General features: G+C 37.0%; 1 protein-coding gene across 3 annotated transcripts in view; it reads right to left on the bottom strand.

Moving 5' to 3' along the window:
- LOC124163971 (contactin-associated protein-like 2) overlaps positions 1–21639 on the bottom strand; it is a 130172-nt gene that overhangs the window by 41562 nt on the left and 66971 nt on the right. For all 3 annotated transcript variants that reach the window (XM_046541110.1, XM_046541112.1, XM_046541111.1), the window contains exons 12-18: positions 18672–18779; positions 18267–18399; positions 15771–16001; positions 10636–10811; positions 9001–9247; positions 7899–8093; positions 6602–6775 (exon numbers count right to left, since the gene is read on the bottom strand). In XM_046541110.1, coding sequence (XP_046397066.1) covers positions 6602–6775; positions 7899–8093; positions 9001–9247; positions 10636–10811; positions 15771–16001; positions 18267–18399; positions 18672–18779 — 1264 coding nt within the window. The remainder of the gene's footprint in view (positions 1–6601; positions 6776–7898; positions 8094–9000; positions 9248–10635; positions 10812–15770; positions 16002–18266; positions 18400–18671; positions 18780–21639) is intronic.

Raw genomic sequence — 21639 nt, 5'->3', positions numbered from 1 at the left:
GTACAAACAGCTATGGGGGTATCGGCGCCCCCCCAAATTTTCAGGTAAGCTACGATCCTTCTGGTGACACCAGGACCCCTACCTGAGGGGACCGCGAACCCCCTATGATGCATTGATAAAAACCTATACCGCAGCGATGAGCAGCATGGTTTCCTCACGTGTGTTCATGCGTCTGGTTATTTCTGCCGTTTGTTTAGGTATAACCCACATAACTGAAAAATAACCGAGTACTCGTTCCATTTCAACTTGAGACCCATTGCAAAAAAACCTTTCCACAGCGATAGGTTTCCCCCGGGAGTACTCACTCGTCCGGTTATTTCTCTCCCGCCTGCCATTGGTTATGCCAACAAGCACTCGTCGCTTAGGATTTAACCAGCCACTAGGTTTTTCTATTGTATCAAAACAAAAAACCGGTTTTAATGTGCTCTGTGGCCGGTAGAGGCGCAGGAAAACCTCAGCCAGTGGGCCGTGTGACAGCGGCGAAGAGTGCTGGTAGTTCCAATGGTTCGCGAGAGAGTGTGTGAATTAGGAGCCATATTATTTTTCTCCGGTTATTTTTCGGCTATGCCAAAAATAATTTAATACTCAGGTGAATGGCATCTTAAAACAACCGGTTTTAATTGGCTTATCTAATAAAAAAACAAGCAAGACTCTACGATAAACTACACAACGAGAAGGAGGACAAAGTTCCAAAATGCAGTAGGTTTGTTTTAGAATCAAAGATATGCCACACGCAATGCTTTAGGTTTCATAACCTGAATATAACCGGTTTTTTTTCATCCTGTTTTAATAGTCAGGTACTTAACTCACTCAATATAACCGGTTAACCTAACATCAGTTTTTTTCTCATAACCCCCCATCCCTACAAATTGCAGTTGAGGTTCCAATATAGCCAACCGTCAAGATGTGAATTTGATCTTTCATAATATTATTTTATCAAAAAGTAATTATCTGATGAAAATTATTACTCTTCTTATATATTTACAAAAATAATCAGGTAATTTTTAAGTTCTCGAATTTTTGTTAAAGACCGCAGCTTTTCATCAATAGCGTGTTTATAATGTGAAACTATTTGCGAAATGAAATCGTAAATAATTTGAAAAATATCACTACAGTGTCGCTGTTGTTATATTGAATGTTATTTTTCTACTTTAAACTTTTCTCAACATCATACATTTAAGTAAATGCCTCTCTAGGTATATATTTTGTATACTTCATTCTTGGCAATTCTGCACGCATGTAATTACGTGGTAAAGAAGGGGTAAAGGTTACTAGGGTAAATTTGCCCCAAATTACCAAAATAATATCCATATAAATCATCTTTTGTGCTGACTGGGTGGAGAAAGAAATAATGGCTGCCTGGTGTAACGTGTGTACTCAACGGTGTTCGGCGAGATGTTGTGGAACATAATAAGCAAAGTGCTTGTCCACAGAATTCTGTGGACATGCACTAAGTTTGCTCTTCATTTATCATTTTATCATGGTGTAACGTGACCTATTGGTCAATAAAGCATTTTTTGACAATGTGTAATTTAAACTTTTTTGCTTGGCAAATAAAATTATGGAGACGATCTTAAGTTTCTTTTGCAGTCCTTTCCTACTAATTTACCTCTTTTGTGAAATTATTTTCATTTACTTCTGGTGGTTGCTCATTTAAATTTGCCATTAATTCAGCTAATAAGAGTTCATCCGTGGAACCGTGTATCGAGAACCGAGAATCAATGGGAAAGAACTGGACTGGTACCAAGAACCAAAAAAATTTAGGAACCGACTCACCCTTATTTTATGGTAATTGCAAGTACATCGTTTGTGGATTTACCTATATCATTCAAATATGTTGTAGCATTGTGTGTGTATGTGTGTTGGCAGCGGAACCGATTCGCGATCTCACATGTTAATTGTGTGCACACTGTTTTGCTGTGAATTCGTAATTGTGAAACCAATGAAATCGTGAAACTCTGACACATTGTTATGAAATAAAAGTTTCTTTTAACAATAAGTGTATGTCTTGTGTTTCTTTAAATTGCTTTTCATTGATAACTGCCTAAAAGTTATTTTCATTATTATTGAAAGTGCTTTTCTTGTGCTATCTGAATTGGAATTAGCTTTCCAAACCCATCAATTTCAGGTGTACTATTCAAACGAGCAGCAACATTATCATTCATTTTTCAGATAACTGAAAATACGAGGTAAAATGCGTGTACTTCATCATCTCGATGTCTCATTTTTAATATCCCAAGTGATAATTGTGGAACAACAGCAATAAGAAAACTTACCCAAGAATAACAGCACATACACAAGTGATGATGAGCGGCTAAATCCTCCCTTAAAACAATGTTTACAGCATGTGCTCAGCCTATTTCCTGACTCCCGATGGTAGTTTAGGCACATATGACGTCACGCTTCACTTCGGCAGAGGTCTTTGCACAGTTGTCACCTCAGAGAAATTTTGCTCCATTTTTTAAAGTCAATTTTTTAAATTTATTTCGATGATGAATGGAGAAACTGTAGGTGTTTTTCGAGCTAATAAACCAGTTTCACCCGTTCAAAATAGTTTTTGTAGCACTCAATGACCCATGCAAGTTCCCAATTGCACACCTCTAATAATAATGGTAAAAAATTTACACTGCCTGATGATAAATGTAATACTTGCAATGTCATTCAATGGAATTAATTTATTGGCCTACCACACTTTTCGTTTGAGATGCAAAAGCGAGTGCCACACAAAGAGAGTGAATGCTAAAAGGGACTTGGTGAAGTGATAAGTGGAGAACTACAATTGCAATGGAGGCATGCCATTCTTAGGATTGAAGCGCTATGAAGAAATGCATTAGGTTTAAATGCTACATATTTTTTCCGGATTAAATCCTATGGCTGAAAGGAAAAAGCAAACGGTGGAGGCAATGACACCACATGTGCGATGAGGGGTTGAGTTATTCAACGAATATTGTATGAGGGCTAAATTTCCAAACATATAAGCATTCACTTGTGGTTACATTCACATTCATGATCAAAGGTGTATGACTTAACCCATTAATGCCCAATGGGTCGTTAGCGACCCACTTCGAAAAAAAATTATAACTCATAAAATATTATTGGATTTAGTGTTAAAATATTTTTATTAGTTTGTTAAAACATTAAGCTTATATAATTCAACGAATATACAATTGTATGCGCATACCATCATTTACACTATTTTTTTAAAAAACGTCATTGTGACGCAATCGTGCATCCCCTTGAACAATTAATTTTTAAATATTGTTATCCATGAAATATTTTTCCCAGATGGTCATTATTTTCTAGTATAAGTTCAAATAAAGTAATTGATAAGCTTTTTTTCATATAAGTGGAGTGGGAACGAAAATATTTGGGTTTAATCTTGCATGGGTCGCTAACGACCCATTGGGCACAACACCGAAGACCATGTTCCCCGAGCCAGGCTGTATTTCACATGCAGACGTTACGGTTTAAATGCCCAATGAAGAACTTTCGTAGTGTATTTGGTCATTGTATCATATTATAGGCTTGTGGTAAAGGTATTTCAATTTTCTTTCCACGAATCACTTACATTGTGCCTGATTGAAAATAGCACCCACCCAATCCATACATCTGCGATGAAGCCGACGCATGTACTGGCCTTTGGCGCGTCGTCCGTCGACGCCACGGCCACTCAGGAAATCTAGCGGGTACCAATAACCATTTCCCGGGCTCGCGACAGGCGCGGAGGGGTGTATGCTCCCGATGTCTGGCCCCCGTCTGGATTGACACACGAAAAAGGCGCCCGGGTGAGCGCCGGGTGGCCGAGACGTTGGTGGACGAGGCGCCATGGGTATACATACCTCGCTGTGTCTGAGGAACATAATGTGGAGGGCATTTCTTACGCGGTAAGCAAACCATTCGGAAGAGTAGACGGCTGCTAGAAGCATGGATGGCAAGGGAATGACTTACCGGAAAACCTTGTGAGTACTCAAAGGATAATAATTAGTTGAAATTAGTAATACTCTCCTTGCATTTAAAATTGAAAATAGTATATCATATACATTTTAATTCACAATTCATCTCTATTTTGAGTATTTATATTACCACCACAGCATTACCTATTATTTCATATTTCCATCTAAAGATTACAAGGCATGACTGTTGCGGAAATATTAGAAGCGCTGGAGACGACTGATCCAAACGAAATCCCGCAGACAGGGGCTGACATTTATATTGAGGCTCCTGTTGATGGAGTTGAATCAGAAGGTGACTCTGGTGACGAGGAATGCTGTGATCCCGATCGACTATCTCGTCGCCAACTTCAGGCCAAGGCAGATCTTATCATTTCCCTACCTCAGGACGACGAGGGAGATGAAGGTGATATTACATCACTCCATTACATCCAGATACCCACCCCAAGTACAAGTTCAACAAATACTGCAAGTACATCAAAACATTCAAGACAGTGTAAGACTAGAAGTAAAGGCCACCATACTGCATGTGGCAGAGTTGAAATTGCTCACACCAACTGGGAACACGGAGATATATCCCCTGTCTCTGATGTTTCCGTAGAGATGAATCATAAAAACTCTGCCCAATTTACGGATGATTCATACCCTATTCATTTTTGGGAAGCATTTATTAGCGAGGAACTAATAACTGAGATCGTGAAATTAACGGTTGAAAACGCTGTTTCAAAGAATTTTCCGAATTTTCAACTAACAGTTGAAGAGATGTACTGTTTCATTGGTGTTCTATATTTGACTGGTTATGTCCCGCTTCCCCGCCGACGCATGTATTGGGAGAGTGCAGATGATGTGCGGAATTTATTAGTTGTGAATTCAATGAGGAGAAACCGATTCGAGGAGATTTTAAGATTTCTACATGTATGCAAAAATGACGCTATAATTCCTGGCGACAAAATGGCTAAAGTGAGACCTTTCCTAAACAAGTTGAATAAATCATTCATTGAAAACGCTCCAGATGAGAGGCATGTATCAGTTGACGAGTCCATGATTCCTTATTTCGGAAGGCATGGGTGCAAACAATATATTAGGGGAAAACCAATACGTTTTGGTTTTAAAGCTTGGGTAGCTGCCGAACGTCAGGGATACTGCCTTGACATAGATTTATACCAGGGAAAACAGGCAGGGGAAATGCGACCACCTAATGTAGGGCTTGGGGAGTCCGTTGTCCTAAAGAAAGCAGATGTCGTCAAGGAAAATTTTCCTGAGGTGAATTTCTTTTTCTATTTTGACAATTTTTTTACCAGTGCAAAGCTTTTGTCGGCATTATCATCACGCGGCATATTGGGAACCGGTACAGTCCGATCAAATAGAATGGATCGCTGCCCCTTGCCTAGTAAAAAAGATATGGAAAAATGTGAGAGGGGAAAATTTGAGGCACGAATTAACAAAGTGGAAAATATTGTTGCAGTTGCATGGAAGGATAATAATCTCGTGAATGTTATGTCTAATGCTCACGGTATTCACCCAATCCATCAAGTTACTAGATATTCGGTGTCAAAAAAAGGGAAAATTAGTGTACCACAACCACATTTAATTGATCAATATAACCAAAACATGGGGGGTGTGGATCTACTAGATAGGTTTATAGCTGAATATAGAATTGCAATAAGAGGGAAGAAATGGTATATCCCTATTGTATTTTGGTTGTTGGATGTGGCCATGATCAATGCATGGATTCTAAGTAAAAGCCATGGCAGAGTTTTCGATGGCTTATCATTTAGGAGGCAAGTAGCCCAGAGCATTCTTCAAAAGTATGGTACTGAGCCTAAACTTCCTGGTCCAACAAGTTCTGCGGAGAAAGTAGGGAAGCCAGCCCGGTTACATCACGGTGGTCATTTGATTATTACTGGGCAACCAAGACGCCGATGTGCAGTTTGCCGCAGCAAAACTGTCAGGGCATGCCGAAGATGCGGGGTACCGCTTCATAGTACATGCTTTTCTAACTATCACACATGACTGTAAATCTATTAACACCGATTTTGTAATGTTTTAACACCAAAAATGTAACAAATATCAATTGCTATTATAATTTTTTCAATTTAAAATGATATTGTTCTGGCCCAAATTTTCGCGAATAAAATCTTTTCCCTAATATATCGGAGTTACGCCTTTTGTTATACGTCATGTATAATTATAAAAAAACAGTTATTTTTTTAAAAGTTATATATTTACATATGTAATTCATTCAACTCCATTAGTTGGTAGCATTGTCAGTGAAAACCAATATAAAAGTTAAGTAAATTGAAATCCTCGAAAAAAAACTCTCGATACTATGTACGTACATTGTAATAGGGGTTGTGCCCAATGGGTCGTTAACGACCCACCCTATATTTATTAAAATAATATTATTAGAATTTTTTCATTATTTTTCCAATAACTTAGGATGGGTGTTAATGAAATAAAATCACTTAAAAAGTATTTTCGAAAAGAAAAAAGATCTGGGCATTAATGGGTTAATCACAAATTTTTTTCCAAACAGCCTATTTAAATTAGCACACTATATATACTGTTCCAAACAAATGTTTTGGTCGACCCTAGAGACAATCCTTGAGGCAGACTCATACTTGTGACATGATGAATGTTGATGTGCTCACCACTTGTAAGGGCCACCATGAACGAGGGATGATGCAGTCGGATCGGAGGTTGATACAGGAGTATTGCTTTCTCGCCAGTTGTCCTGAAGCTGAATGCTATATCACCCTTCCTCCACCCTGGTACTTCAATGTATGACTGACTGGTTGTGAACGTTACCACATACTTTTGGGTGTCTGAAATGAAAAATATGAATAGGTGATGACCCATGATGGAAATCTTGAAAAAGATAACGCATCGAGAAGAAACTCATCTCACCCAAAAACAGATGAACTGATGAAATGTTCTAATGACAAATGACAGTAAAACCTGTCAAACCATTCCTTTCAGTCCTCCTCGGACACTGCTGAATTAGCGTCAATATATACGTAGAAAATTTGGAAAACAATCAAGGAAATATTATTCATCATATCAACCAAAACCTACAATGTATTTATTATTAACTACTATGCAGGGGAGTGCCTGGCTATGACTCATGCTTTCTCTACTTTCACTTCCCCTGATGCTTTCACTTCTACCATTCCGTTTCTATGCAGTTTGCCCTTGACTGGTAATGGCGTAAACATGCCCGAGTGCGACGAAATCTCTGCTTCCCTTGGGCCATATTCAACTGCATGCAATGCCATGGAAATAATTGTGCGTCAGCAATATGACATATACAATCGGAGATTGTAAGTAACATTTCTCTGATTTTACCAATGATTAACGCTGAAGAATCTTCTAAAATTAATCAAGATTTTTTTTCTACCGCTGATCGACGTCTACAATGCTAGAGCAGACGTCCAAGTAAACTTGAAAAACTCCGCATCAGCAAATAGATAAAACAATGCCAATTTAAGAAGGGTATTGTAATGGAAACAATTAGCTTGGAGTAGGTTTGTATTTAATAAATGCAAATATCTTGGTGCTTTTTCGTCCGATTTTATTTTTTTAATAAAGATCGTGGAAAACTTCGAAGGACCATGAACTCATGCACGGATAATCCGCAACCCGAATATAATGCAGCCAGATAATCGGGATACTGCTGTAGACAGAAACAATATCCTGCATAAAAATTCCCTTCTTCACTTACTGATGGCAACTTTCGAAACATAAGCAATTTTAATTCTGGAAACACACTAATCCAATTTCTAAAGAGTGAAAAATTATGCCCAAAATTAAAAGATATGGAATATATAAATATGATATAAAAAGGGGCAACATGAGCAAATGCACAGCAATCAGAAGAGTAGGTTGAGAGGAAAAGAGTGAGTTGAATGAGATTGAGAGAGGGGAGAGAATGAGGCAGACGTGACTCACTGGCTTCCACACACTCCAGGGGACCCAGGGTGATTCTTCCCTGGGCCTCTTGGTCCAAATCCGGCTGCTGCAGGAACACCATTTCAGTAATTCCCAAACTTGATGGGGATGTGAAGTATCCTTCGTCAGAATTCCACTTACCTTCAGATATATCACAGTGGCATGACATTTCAGGATTTACACAGGTCTTGTTCACTGAAATAGAATTAAAAAACTGACCCAGATTTTTAGAAGAATCACTATGCCCATAATGTATGATACCTTTCTCCTCTCATGGACATATACTGGGCCAATGGAATTGGAACCCAATGATTACCCTAATCCTCACATAACCCTAAAATATTATTTGCCACTCCAAATACATACATATGTACGTACATCATTTATCTCACCTAACTCCTGTTAAAATTACCGATGTCTAACTGCTTGAGAAATTACAAACATGAATTGTCATATTACAGGCAGAATCCCTGAAAGTCTATGCAACCTAAGATCCGGAATTACTTTGACCGAAATTTTGATAAAGAAATCATGAAAAGAAGGAGAGCAAACAGAATAAGCCTTATGGTTTTAACAGAGGGAGGTAGACAATGCGATGAGGTAATGAGACAAGTGCAGCCATAATTCAACTATGGAGGGTGCAGAGATACACATATGTACTAGCTCCCACACATCACCTCAGACAAAATAATAATATCCCCTATCCCAGATCATAAAATTACTCTTGGCTTTGAATTTAGATTAAAAAAAAAACACTGAAAGTGGTAGTTTGTAACTCAATATGTGAAGGATATCTACTGATACTCCCTGATATCTACAGTGATAGTGGCGATGAAAGGTTGAAATATAATCAACCTTAGGCCCCAGATTTAAATGCCCGAAGGTCTCCCCATTAATCTGCTGGATTAATTTAAATGCTTTCAAATTACTGTGTCTGCACAGGCAGTGCACGCTACGTTAAATTCGTCCTGAGACAATCATGATGTACTGCAGTAATAAAAAGAGTTCAATCTGTGAGGAGAAACCGTGACTGGGCTATAAAAATAATTTAATATTTTTTTACGGATGAGAATTAAGAAAAAATTCTCCCCATGAAACTTACCTCCACAAGGACAAAGACCCCTGGGTGATTCTCCAATGTAGTCAATTATATGGCCGCTCCTAGAGGAAGCAGACGATGAGACAAACCACGTTGAACTGTGGAGCTCAAGTGGTGCCTTGTAGCAGTCATATTTGATGTATTGGCTGCAGTGAAGCGAATGGGCAATCAACTCCTGCAGCATTTCACTCGTGAACTCACGGTAACTTATGCTGAAACTGAAGTCATCCCATCCAGAACTACGCACATCCTGAAATTTGAAAACGATACATACTTGCAAAGATATTTATGGATGCAATTATGGGATCGTGGCACAGAAGCTATTTTTAAATGCTTATGGTCTCTCCCTTCCCGAGTTTTTTTCAATCATATATGTATTTGGAATCTTTTTCCCTTCACCTTTGAAAAAAATCAATGGCATTAGTACACCAAAATGATTAGCCAGTGCTTACCTCTTCTACTCAGTGCTAATGGACCAACGAAATGTGCAGAAGTCTTCAAATGATGACTTCCATTATCACTTTACATTTTTTGAGGTAGCACACAGATGTGAGGTGGAGAGAGAATAAACTCAAACAAATATTTGAGGAAGTGCATTTGGATTGAAAGTTCTATAGGTAAAAGTTACATTAGCAGATGGAAGGTGGGAAAGGGTTGGGACTATGACTGTCCACAAAAGATTAGAGGGAGTAAATAATACATAAGAAAGGTGCCTAAGGTGGCTTATCCCTAATTCCAGAAGTATTTCACATGTAGCTTATTCAATTCAATAGCTGTAAAAACATCACAAGAAACCATTCAGTCAGCTTAAGAATGGTATAAAATTGTTTTCTGAAGAAGATTTCCTCTTTTCTTTTTAACCCACATCACACAATTGCACTTGCTTCTATGGCTCTGAAGATAAACTATGTACCATTTGCACACGCAGATGAGGGGCAACAGAAAATAACTAGCAATTCATCACACTCCAAATGTGATTACATGAGAATATTTAATTAAATCAACATCAAATCCTGAGACTGAATTCTCTTTTCATTAAAACCAAATCCCAGACCTTAATCAAATCCATCTTCAATTCAAGAAAGATTCCGTAAATTTGTAAACAGATTTTTTTAAATATAAGTTGACTCTCCATCTGACTTCGTAATAACAATCCAGTTGATACTATATATTAATTGTCTTGTAGAGTCTCCACCTCAATAATCAACATATAGCTCAGCCAGGTATGACTTGTGTTGTTTTTTAATTTGTTCTTTGAGTTAATCCCGCCAACACTATTTAGTACGTCTTTTGTTTGTTTTATATGTATTTTGAACTGTGGGTAAAGTCGGAAAAGAATAAAATTACACTTCCAGAGTGTTTTTTCAAGATGTCGAGTTGATTCTTTGGCTCAGTAACCTATTAATCTTAACAAGTTATTGATCCACAGATATTTAAGATTATATACAGAACAGATTATACATTTTATTGCATTGTACAGTCTCCACCTCAATAATCAACATATAACTCAGACGAGTCACGAGTTGATGATCCACAGATATTTTTTGGGTTATCTACAAAAGGTGAAACTGAAAATTAAAATCCTGGCTCCAAGTCCAAATTTTAATTAATGAATGTAAATAATGAAAAAAGACTCACCACTTGACTTGGCAAATTATGTTCCACTATAGTCTTTGTGGAATCCTCAAGTGACTGAAACTCACACTTAACGTGTGCTGGAGGGAACCTCCCATTGCCATCTATATCAATCAGATAAACATCTGGCTTAGTGTAGCCCAAAAGAGCTAGTTCCTCACAAGTTTTGCGGTATTCAGCTGAAAGTATAACATTCATTTATTAAAATATGTTGATTAATTCTCTCATTAATAGAGAATCTATTAAAAGAAATTTGAAGTCATTGGACTCAGGGAGATGCCCCAAAGGGTCCCTCCTAGCCCCATCATTTTTCGTGCCATCCATCAATGACCCCTCCTTTCATCTATCTCACTGCTAAACTATGTATTCTTTAAGTCAATAACACCACCATCATTACTGCCAAAAGTGCTCAAAACATAATTGACGCAACTACTCTGACTATTATTAAGTGCATCAATGGTGTAATATGTTCAATCTCATTGTTAATGATGAGAAAACTGTCTTCGTCCAATTCCTTCTTAAAAAAACTCGAACAACTGTGAACTCATTCATTACACTGATAAAATTATTCACTCCACTGATGTGACTACAACAAAGTTGCTTGGGCTCTTAATCTCTGACAACCTTGTTTGGGAACTTCACATAAGGTTGTAATCAACAAAATTTCTATGGATACATACATAATAAGAGAAGAAATACGTAGGTGTGAAAAGATTAGCTGATAGGAGAATAGAGTGGAGAGCTGCGTCAAACCAATCCTAGGATTGTTGACCAGTGATGATGATGACATACATAGTCAGGAGGTTGTTTCCAATTGTGACATTTGATACTTTAAAAATGGTTTATTTAGAAAACTTCCATCCTCATACAGGCATCCCCCGAGTTACGTAAGAGAAGCGTTCCGGCAGACTCTGCGTAAGTCGAAATTTATGTAAGTCGAACCTTTGCGTTAGGGCTTCAGATATTTCGATTGGCACAGTGAAATTCTCAGCGGAGAAATGCGCGGTAAATTCTCGGTGAAATTTCATTCAATTCACTGCGATATTCATGAACTCTACCGCGTTTTCTTACGTTATTAGATACAAAATCGATAAATATTAATATAGTCTGAGAGTTGCATCTTGAGGACTGCCAATCAAAATGCGTAATATTATTCCCAAAGTTGACCGATCGCGTGGATTCGGGAAAGTACGGTATCTCAATGCTACATTACTGAACTGAATACTTAAATTGATTCATTATGTTATACTGCGATCTAAGGGCCCAAAGAATGCATTGTCTACCTACCTATAATCATAATATCTTCTGCTTTTTATATATTACGTTTATCGATGAATCTGGTGGTTTCACTGTCACAGATAATACACGTAGAAGGAGTGTCTAGGTTTACGAGCAAATAACACACAAAAAATACCAGTAAATTGCTACATTCTTAGATACATTCACTCAATATTTCATGCACGGAAACATACTTTCATTCTCTCATATCTCAATAAAATAACGTGAAAATATCATCATTTGAATATTTACTTCGCTGGAAACATCGAAGAGTATTTCTAAAGCACGAAGTTAATTAAAAGTGAGCTTTTATTCAGCCAACTCCGTCATTAACGTGAAATAAAGTTAGTGGGGAAAAGCTTTCAATGACACAATATTCATTTACAGTTGCACACAATATGAGAGAACGAGAAAATGCAGCTTAATAAAATTTTCCGCCAGAAACATGTAAACAATTACGCAATTAATATCGTGTGTCAACTTTTTCATAACTTTTCGCGGCGTTCATTGCCAACACTCAAAATTTCAATGCCGTTACGTGGGTACTGAACAATTCTTTTCCGCAACAAAGATTTCGGCTTGAACTTCATTTTCTTTTGATTCCACAGATGGAAATGTCCAAACTTAAGGATACAATTTTTAAATAGTTGAAAGTCGCAGTTCAGGTGTGCATGCTGTATAACAAGTTGTATCGTACAGGAATGAGCGCAACCACATCCATCGCTAGAACCGACAATTTTCACGTTGATTGCTGACTTGGGATTTACAAGCGAATTTTCTACAGAAATTAATGAAAATTCCTTCGAGGAATGACAAATATGCATCACTTTGTTATTTTTAGCACGTAAAAAACTTGATAACTATTCGATATTTTTTCTACCAAAGGTTGTACGAGTGAATATCTACTTCTTCGCGCTCGCATTCGAAAATTAACGTAATCATTTGAAATACGGTTATCACTTACGTAAGTACGGATTTAAGTAAGTCGAGACATACGTAACTCAGGGGATGCCTGTACTTCTTATTATGGCATACTGTTTCAGCGGAACTCATTGGCGAAAAGAGCTTTTTCAGCTCAAAAAAATTAATCAAGGCTATGCATCAAGTCCCTATTCCCTCAACATGAAAAATTTTCTTAGCTATATCTAAAATCCTCACTCTTCCTTCTTTGCATATCCTCACAAGTGCCAGCTTTGTTAAACCATACTTTTCTCTATTTCCTACCAATTACACCAACTACGATCACCTTACTTGGTCAAAAAATAACATTGACTCCACTCAATACACCCATGTCTCGTATAGCGCAATTTCGATTAGCGCAATTTCGATATAGCGCAAAGTCGTTCCTCGGGGAAACATTGCAACGCAGTGTAGCCTAATCAAAAATCTTAAACGCTCTCGTGATAAAACGTGAACTTGCGCTAAGTACACACGAAATTTCTATCATTTTACGCATATTAATATTATTGCTTGCCTCAAATCTTCTTTTTTGTTTATATATTAATCGAAATCCATTGCTGTGCAATGGCCAAAAGTATTACTCGTCATTGGGTCCAGATAGCCGGCCTACCGAAGTAATTTATCTCGTCTCCTTAACAGAATGAGTTAATTTAGATCATTAATTAAGCGTGGGGCTAGTGGAAATGAGTTTTTTTAAGCAATACTGGTTGAGACGTAATTTTTGCCGTCATAGGTTATCGGGCGATTGACTTCCAGGTAGAGGGTCAACGCTTAAGCCTTCAAGGTCATCGGTATTCACGGGGGAGAAATGGAGCGGTGGCCGAGTTGCGCATGAATAGCATCAACATAGTCCGCTGTAGAGTCTCAAACACAATAGCTTCGTTCCCCACCCCGCAGTCATAGACCCTGTGCGTCTCAAGAATACAGTTCAGCAGTAGAAGGTGATGTCGATAGAGCCATGCAGAGTAAAAACCAAGATAAAATGGCAAAAAATAGGAATTCGGGTAGAAAAATCAAGAATTTATCAAGAAAAACCATAAACCCAGAAGAGAAATTGATATAGGTCAATTGCTTTGAAAATGGAGAACATCAAAGCGATATTGCGCGGAAGTTTAAACGCACGATGCCTTATTCTGAATAAAGACGAAGTTAAAACATCTGTGACCTCAGCCGCACCAACTTCAACCAAGCGGTCTACACATACGGAAAGTTCATAGTGAATCTGTGCAAAAAGACGAGAGTGGTAATCGCTCCGAGACATTTAGTGAAAGCTCCGGTTGGTTCCAGAATTTAAACGGCAAGCAGGTATTTTCAGTGCGGCGATATCAGGTGAATCTGCAAGTGTTGATAGCGCAGTCACCCCAACATTTTCTGATGAACTCCAAGCTGTGATTGAAAGTGGCTCCTTTCCCCCTCAACTAGTTTTTAGTGTTGACGAGACGATATTCTTTGGGAAAAGAATGCATTCTCGTTCATTCATTTTCAGGGAAGGAAAACCTGGGTCAGGTTTCAAGGCATTTAAAGACTGTTTCACGTAGCTGCTAATGACTCGGAGGACTTCAAATGAAAATGATTTATCATTCTTAAACTCCGCTAGCTATGAAATGGCATTCAAAGTAGCATTTGCCTGTCATTTCGATGAGCGACAAAAGGGCCTGGGTGACACAATAGATGTTTTTAGACTGGTTTGAAAAATCGTCAACTGCCGGCAATGCATTACGAACCCCTGAGATAGCAGATGTTAGCCCACCCGCACGACAGGAGGGAATTTCAAAAGCACGTAAGAATTTTTTTTAACGTGAATAAAAGTCTTCAAATGCGTGCATACTATCTTTAAAGATGTTTTAAACTATAAACATTTATATAATTAATGTTTTCTAAGGCTATTTATGGGAATATATATGTTTTAGAGGAAATTCAATACCCAGGACCTATGCTACCAGGAACGCATCCCTATCTTCTCAATGTTAAAACGCTCTCGTATAACGCAAATTCGTATAGCGCAAAGACCCCAAGGAACGCATCCCTTGCACTATACGAGACATGGGTGTACTCCAGCTCTCTCTGTCTTAAAGGTCCCAGACATTCTTTCTCTGTCTTAAAAGTCCCAGACATTCTTTCTCTGTCTTAAAAGTCCCAGACATTCTTTCTCTATCCCAAACAATAAGATTTTTAATGCAATACAAAATAGCACCTCACTTTCTGTTTAAAAAGGAATTCAAACTTCTTCAGATTTCAAAATGCAATTACTGCAGTGTTTTTGAATATTTGGAGGATACCTACATTTCAATTTGTACTCAATTCAAAATGTACGTTTGTAAGTGCAGGAAACTGGAACCCTTCTCATTTTCCATATCCCAGCAAGTATTTGCTGTTTATTTGAACTTTCTATGGCCTGCTTAATTTTGTATCTCATTAAATTGAATTCAGTTTTATTGTTATGAAAAATGGTGAACTTTCCAATGTTCCTTTCCTCATATATATGTGATTGTATATCAATATTGATTTAAGCCATGCAACTTTGTGTATTGCCAATGGTGAAATAATTTTTTTATTTCTATTAATGAAGCTAAAAATAGCATGCAAGTAATTCATTTATTTAACATAAAAGAGAGAGAAAATTATAAATATGTTATAAAACTGTATATTAGAAGGGCACAAATACTATTTGGAGGTCACCATTCAAGGGAATTTCTCTGTTGTTCACTTGGAGTATTCTGTCGTTGTGATTTGCAGATGACACAAGTTCCACCATGCCAAGATTTATTCCGAGACAAAATTTTAGCAAACAGAATAAATTTCAGTGCACTGAAACCCATCGTGAAATCGTGTCATCTGCATATATGTCTCTGAGTGTAAGCTTTGGTAAGGGACAGGTGGGAATGACTAAATTTTCTCACCAAAGTGGCAATTTTTCCCAATGTATCCAGTTCCTCTGCAATCACAGGTCACTTTATCATCCTTCACAGAGCATTTTCCTCCATGCTTGCATGCATTAGGCCTCTTGCAAGGATCCACCAATTGGCAGTTATCCAGAGACACCTCCCCCACCGTGTGGCGACTTCGTACCACAGACCTGGGCTCCAATCGAATCCCATTCACCTCTATCTCTCGCATGCAGCCAATGAGTCCTGGAACAGAACGTTTACCATGCTCTTAAATCAATGATCTTTTTCCTGAGGAATTAATTCAGAATTCTCATATCATTGGTATGACTCTGAATTGATTTACTCCACACAAAGTGACCTTTTACCACAAAAAAATAACTGAAAATTGGATTCATTGGAATGCACCAATTGCCAATGAGACTTGTGAAATACAAAAACTAGTACGATAAATATTCTATAATAATTTCATAGTTAACCCTTTTGCGCCGGGCTCCTTCACAGAAAGTTGGTTTTGCCTCTACGAAGGCTTTGAGCATTTCTTTTTCGCCCAGTACGGAGTTGTTTCTCGGCCAGGAATTGTCCAGGTAGTCGCTTCCTCCACTTAATGACCTTGCCTAGTGGGGTGCCGGACCCTTTCCTCAGCCCCTGGGCAAATATAATCCTCGACCCTTTTCCGAAGGCAGCCCATCATGGCATACTTTTGCGGTCAGTTTATTGTTACTAGTGCGATTTTGTTGTTACTATTGCAGCAAATGTCAGTTCATCAATGTATACTTTTCATTTTGCAATGCCTATAGAACTTTTAAACGAATTTCTACGGTTGTTTTTAGGGTTTTCAGCAAAAGGGTAATATATCATAGACCAACAAATACTTTAAAGGGAATGAAATCTTTCAATGTTCCTAGCATACTTCTAGGTGTTTGCGATTTATGATATTAACATATTTTAGATCCATGATGCCCAAATCCACACTCCTCATTCGCGTCTGCTCTCCATGAGCATTCTGAAAACATGGGAATGAAACCTTTAGAATTTTTTCAAGAATATTTTCCAGAAAAATTCTCATAAAACTACTTGAATCTTACAAATTTGTTGCTTGAAATGGCTAAATTATATTCATAAAGCAATTTTGCTTAGATAAATATAAATTCATATTAAGCACAAAATAAGAAAGAGAAGAGAATCATATTTTATTACATTACGAGGGCTTTTTTTCATAGGAGTTCAATCGGATATTTCACCAAATTTCACCGCAAATGTACACTTAGAATGTGGCTAATAGAGTAACGTATATCTTTAGATGTAAATAATAACAAAATCGCCCCCATAAATTTGCTAGTAAGGATTTAAAGTATGTAACAATGAAACATCTAACCTTAGCGTCTCCAAAATTTGTTCTAGATGATGATGAAATCGGTTAATATGAATGCTAGAGTTCCGTTTAAAATTTGGAACCAATCAGCAGAAAATCCAGAATGTAATTCCTGGCATTGATTTTCAATAAATGCAACATGTGTGTTTTTAGTTATTCTAACTAATAAACAAATAAGTGACCATATGAGCACCTTCCTTGAGTGGGACATTAAGTGCCGGAAAGGGCCGAGTTAATCCCCACACAGACAATAAGAAAGGGTCGGACCTCTCTTGCCTAGGGGCCCTAATGGCCCTTGGGACCCACTTGGCATGTTTGACCGCAAAGCTGCGAAAACACGGCCTTCGTCCTTTAGCGTCGGAAAATTCAAGCCGTGAAAACACGGCCCACGTAGGGAAAAGGTTAAGTCCTCTATTTCCACCGATGCATTAATGAATGACAGGCACATCAACTTTAGGGCTAAGCACCCATTTCTTGAGGTTAAACTTACTGAATATCCATATGGAGGCTACCGAAGTGATTTACTGAATTCTGTTTATTCCAAATTTGATTAATTTTGGTTCCATAAATGAATCAACGAAAGAAAAAAATTAAAAGAGAGGTTAGAGATCACCTCCTTAGATATGAATGCAACTGCCACTGATTTAGAAAAATGAATGCAATCTGCTCTCAAATTGATGAAAAATTTTCAAATCCCACAATATAAAATCCCAACCAGCATACAATAGAATACAATAGCATACAATAGAATAGAATACAATCCCAACCAGCATACAATACAATAGAACGCATGAATAGCCAATCCGTGCCACCACACTTGAAGAAAATAAGGAATGGAAATAAGTTTAAAAGTTTCATTATTTTTGGTGGCAAATTGGTTCAACATCCTTCATTTTTCTTCTAAATTGATTCAATTTTGCATGGAAAGTGCATGAGAAACCACCACTTAAGAATGTATACGTACACGTATCGAGAGAGAGTGTGGTGGAGCTTCAAATTTGGAAGCTCCACCGCTAAGGTCTGCTACCTAGCTGAGGTTGCTGCCTTAAGAAGAGTGAAATCATGGAGGCACTTCAAATCTATTGAGACATAATTAACTATGTACAAAGAATGAAAATTTAAAACACTCTGCGCACCTATTTTTGTTTTCTCACTGCTCCCAATGAGAACTTTCTCTCCGAGGTCAAATTTTAATCCAAAAAACTGAGTCTGTTTATGCTTGTAGTCCACAGTGAGCTTGAGCTCTCCATCCTTATAGCTGAAATCAACCTAAAATATAAAGAAACAAAATTAATTCTTTTATTTGCAGGAGGCCTGAGCATATCGTTATTCATATAGATAATGAATATTTAAATAATACTTCTAAATTCATCCCACTGAGGCAAGAACTGAAGCAAATATTTTATCAATAAATCTGAAAAATTGAAGCCAGCAGATTGCTTAGTTAAAAATTAACTTCTAGCATAGCCATATGCAATATGTAGTAGTTCATTAGAATGCTTATAAATTAAGATAGAAAGGAAAGCCAATGGGTGACTTACAGAATGCCATGGACCTCTGGAATCAAATCTCACTGTTGTCAAATGTGTTACATTCTTATTTGAATCTGGTATGAGTTCAAATCGTATTTCCTCATTCACCAGCCTAAGCTGCCAATAGGGAATGTCTCTGTAATTAACTCAATAAAAATATTATCACAATCTTCAAGCAGTTGGAATGTATTACTTTTGAAGTATAGATCTTATAGCTGCATTTTTAATATTATAAAATGCAATGAACAATATTTCAAAGAATTCCAGCTAAAAACTAAGTGTTTTTGCTTTCAAAAGTAGGGGACATCTGTAAAAGAAAGAAACAACTTATTTTGAATGATCAACTGCTTCCACATGAGGCAAATTCAATAATAACTAGTACAAAGAAAGTTTTGGACACATGAATGTATTACATTAGAATTAAATCCATCATGAATCTATTCCATATTCTGACAGTGAAACTATCATGAATTAAGGGGAAACTTGAAACACCTCGTTGAAGATCCACCGACATGGTTAACACATTCCGTACTCATGATGTAACGTCTACATCACGGCAGTCGCTACAGAGTGACTGATGACATAAGTGTTACGTCGTGATTCCCTCTTGCGTTCTATTCTGCCTTCAGTGCCAGCCACCAGTGTTAGGGTATGGGAGAGGGCCAGTTACCAGGCTTCGCCTGTTTACCCTGGGGAAAGCTTCGGAAAAATTTTTTTTCCAACTTTTTCTTACAACAAGCAACACAAAAATACATTTAACTAATTTTAACTTTTGATGTTTTTGCTTTCATTGTATTTGAATGCACAGGTTTCATACTTTTTTTTCGAATAAATTACCATTTAAGTTGGGGGGGCCAGGATCCCTCTGCTCCCCCCCCCCCCCAAAACTCCGCCTATGAGGCAACCCTATTGGAAATTTCTTATAAGTCTTACAGAAATTCTTATAAGAATTCTGTAAGACTTATAGGATTCTATAAGTCTTACAGAATTCTTATAGGATTCTATAAGTCTTACAGATTTCTTATAGGATTCTATAAGTCTTATAGAAATTCTTATAGGATTCTATAAGTCTTACAAAAATTCTTATAAGAAATCTGCATTTCTTATAGAATTCTACAATAATGCTGCGCGGGTCGCATACCTTTTAGGTTTTTATCCAGCAGCTAGGCGTGTCACCATAACTTATGTTGGCAATTGATAATTATTTAAGGAATTCTACATAAGATAATTTTTGGAAATTATGTATAACTCTTTTTTAAGTAATGTTCTGCTAAATAATTTCCTGGTTTTTTCAGCATGGTATTTGACATAAATGGTTCCAAGAAGCGGAGGCTTCTTTAATGCGACTTGTTAGTATACATATCGCTGAGGGCACATGAAAAATTGTAGACTTAAAAGATCTGTCTGTTTCGAGTCTACAGATTACTTGACCGATGGAAGTTCGATAAGGGCCATGAATAACCACGATGTATACTGCGATTGCATACGTTGCAGGATACTGTTCACATGGTTCCCTAGCAACCTAACAACCAAAACTTGTTTGGTTGTTAGGTTGCTAGGGATTGCTTTTATATGTTAATCATTCACTATGTCTTTGTGATAGCAGTTTAATAAAATAAGTCGTGTGCTTCGAACCAAAATAAGGCATTGACCTCATTTGGTAAGTATTAAAAAACTGGCATTCCTAAAATTATGTTACCTTAAACAGATAGTTTCGTTGAATTTTAAACTTTTCATCATTAATTTAGATAGACATGTATATTTTTCAGATTGTGGCATATCTAACATAAGAGGAAGTTTTAATGAAAACAGTGTTTTAATGGACAAAGTGAGTGATTTAGTCGTCTCTGAAGAGAATGAGAATGAATTTGTATGAGTATGCCAACATCTGCACAGTTATTATTTTATGGAAAATACATCAACTATTATTCTCAATCAGTGTTTCTGTGATTCCTATTAATTTCCCTAAATCTTGCACTTATTGTTAGCCATATTCTACGTATCCTTTTCTCCAAAATGGCATCAAATTCCATTTTGCTATGCTTATTTCTTTCGTTATCTATCCAAATCTGCATGTAGAGGTCTCATTCTCTCTGGTATCTTAAATAAACATTGCTCATATGCATTTGATTTATCAAATTTTACTCTTCCTTCCCATATAATTTCTTGAAGTACCTATCCCCAGTGGAACTTGAATTTTATTTCATTTGCTTCTTCAATTTTCCAGGTTAAATCATATTCCATATTGCAATTCCTGTATCTTTCATTGCGTAATGATTGCCAAAGTTGTATTCAATTATCAGTACCTATATCATTCTAGGCTATCGTTGGTTTCATTGATTTTAGTTTCTTTTAGCATGTGGGGACATTAACCCTATACAGAACCCATGCCCTGAAAGACCTCAATGGTATCTCGCCTTGTCTGGCCAGCCAGGTGAACTTTACAGGGCTTCAATGTCCTTTTTGATGTACACTGATGATAGACATCTACATTTGGTTCATGGAAAATCATTAGGTTTGCTGTATAAGATATAGGCGTCTACATTTGGATTGAATTAGGTATAATGCTAACTTTGTACTCTCAGTAGGGATGTAAATCTTATGTAGCTTTTAATAGAAGTTTGCGCAAGTGTTTTAAGCATGTGTATATAATATTTATAATAAATATTTCCATCAGAAAATTTGTTATAAATAACATTTTGTAACTGATAGTTAGAAGAAATTTTCTTATAAGAAATTTTCTTATAAGAAATATGCCCAATTTCTGATAAGAAATTTTCTTATAGAAAAATTCTTGCAAGAAATTTTCTTATAAGAAATATGCCCAATTTCTGATAAGAAATTTTCTTATAGAAAAATTCTTGCAAGAAATTTTCTTATAAGAAATATGCCCAATTTCTGATAAGAAATTTTCTTATAGAAAAATTCTTACAAGAAATTTTCTTATAAGAAAAATTTTTATAAGAAATTTTCTTAT

The sequence above is a fragment of the Ischnura elegans genome, chromosome 8 (assembly GCF_921293095.1).
Source record: "Ischnura elegans chromosome 8, ioIscEleg1.1, whole genome shotgun sequence".
Taxonomy (NCBI): Eukaryota; Metazoa; Arthropoda; class Insecta; order Odonata; family Coenagrionidae; genus Ischnura; species Ischnura elegans.
This window is presented reverse-complemented; position numbering and strand designations above follow the sequence as displayed.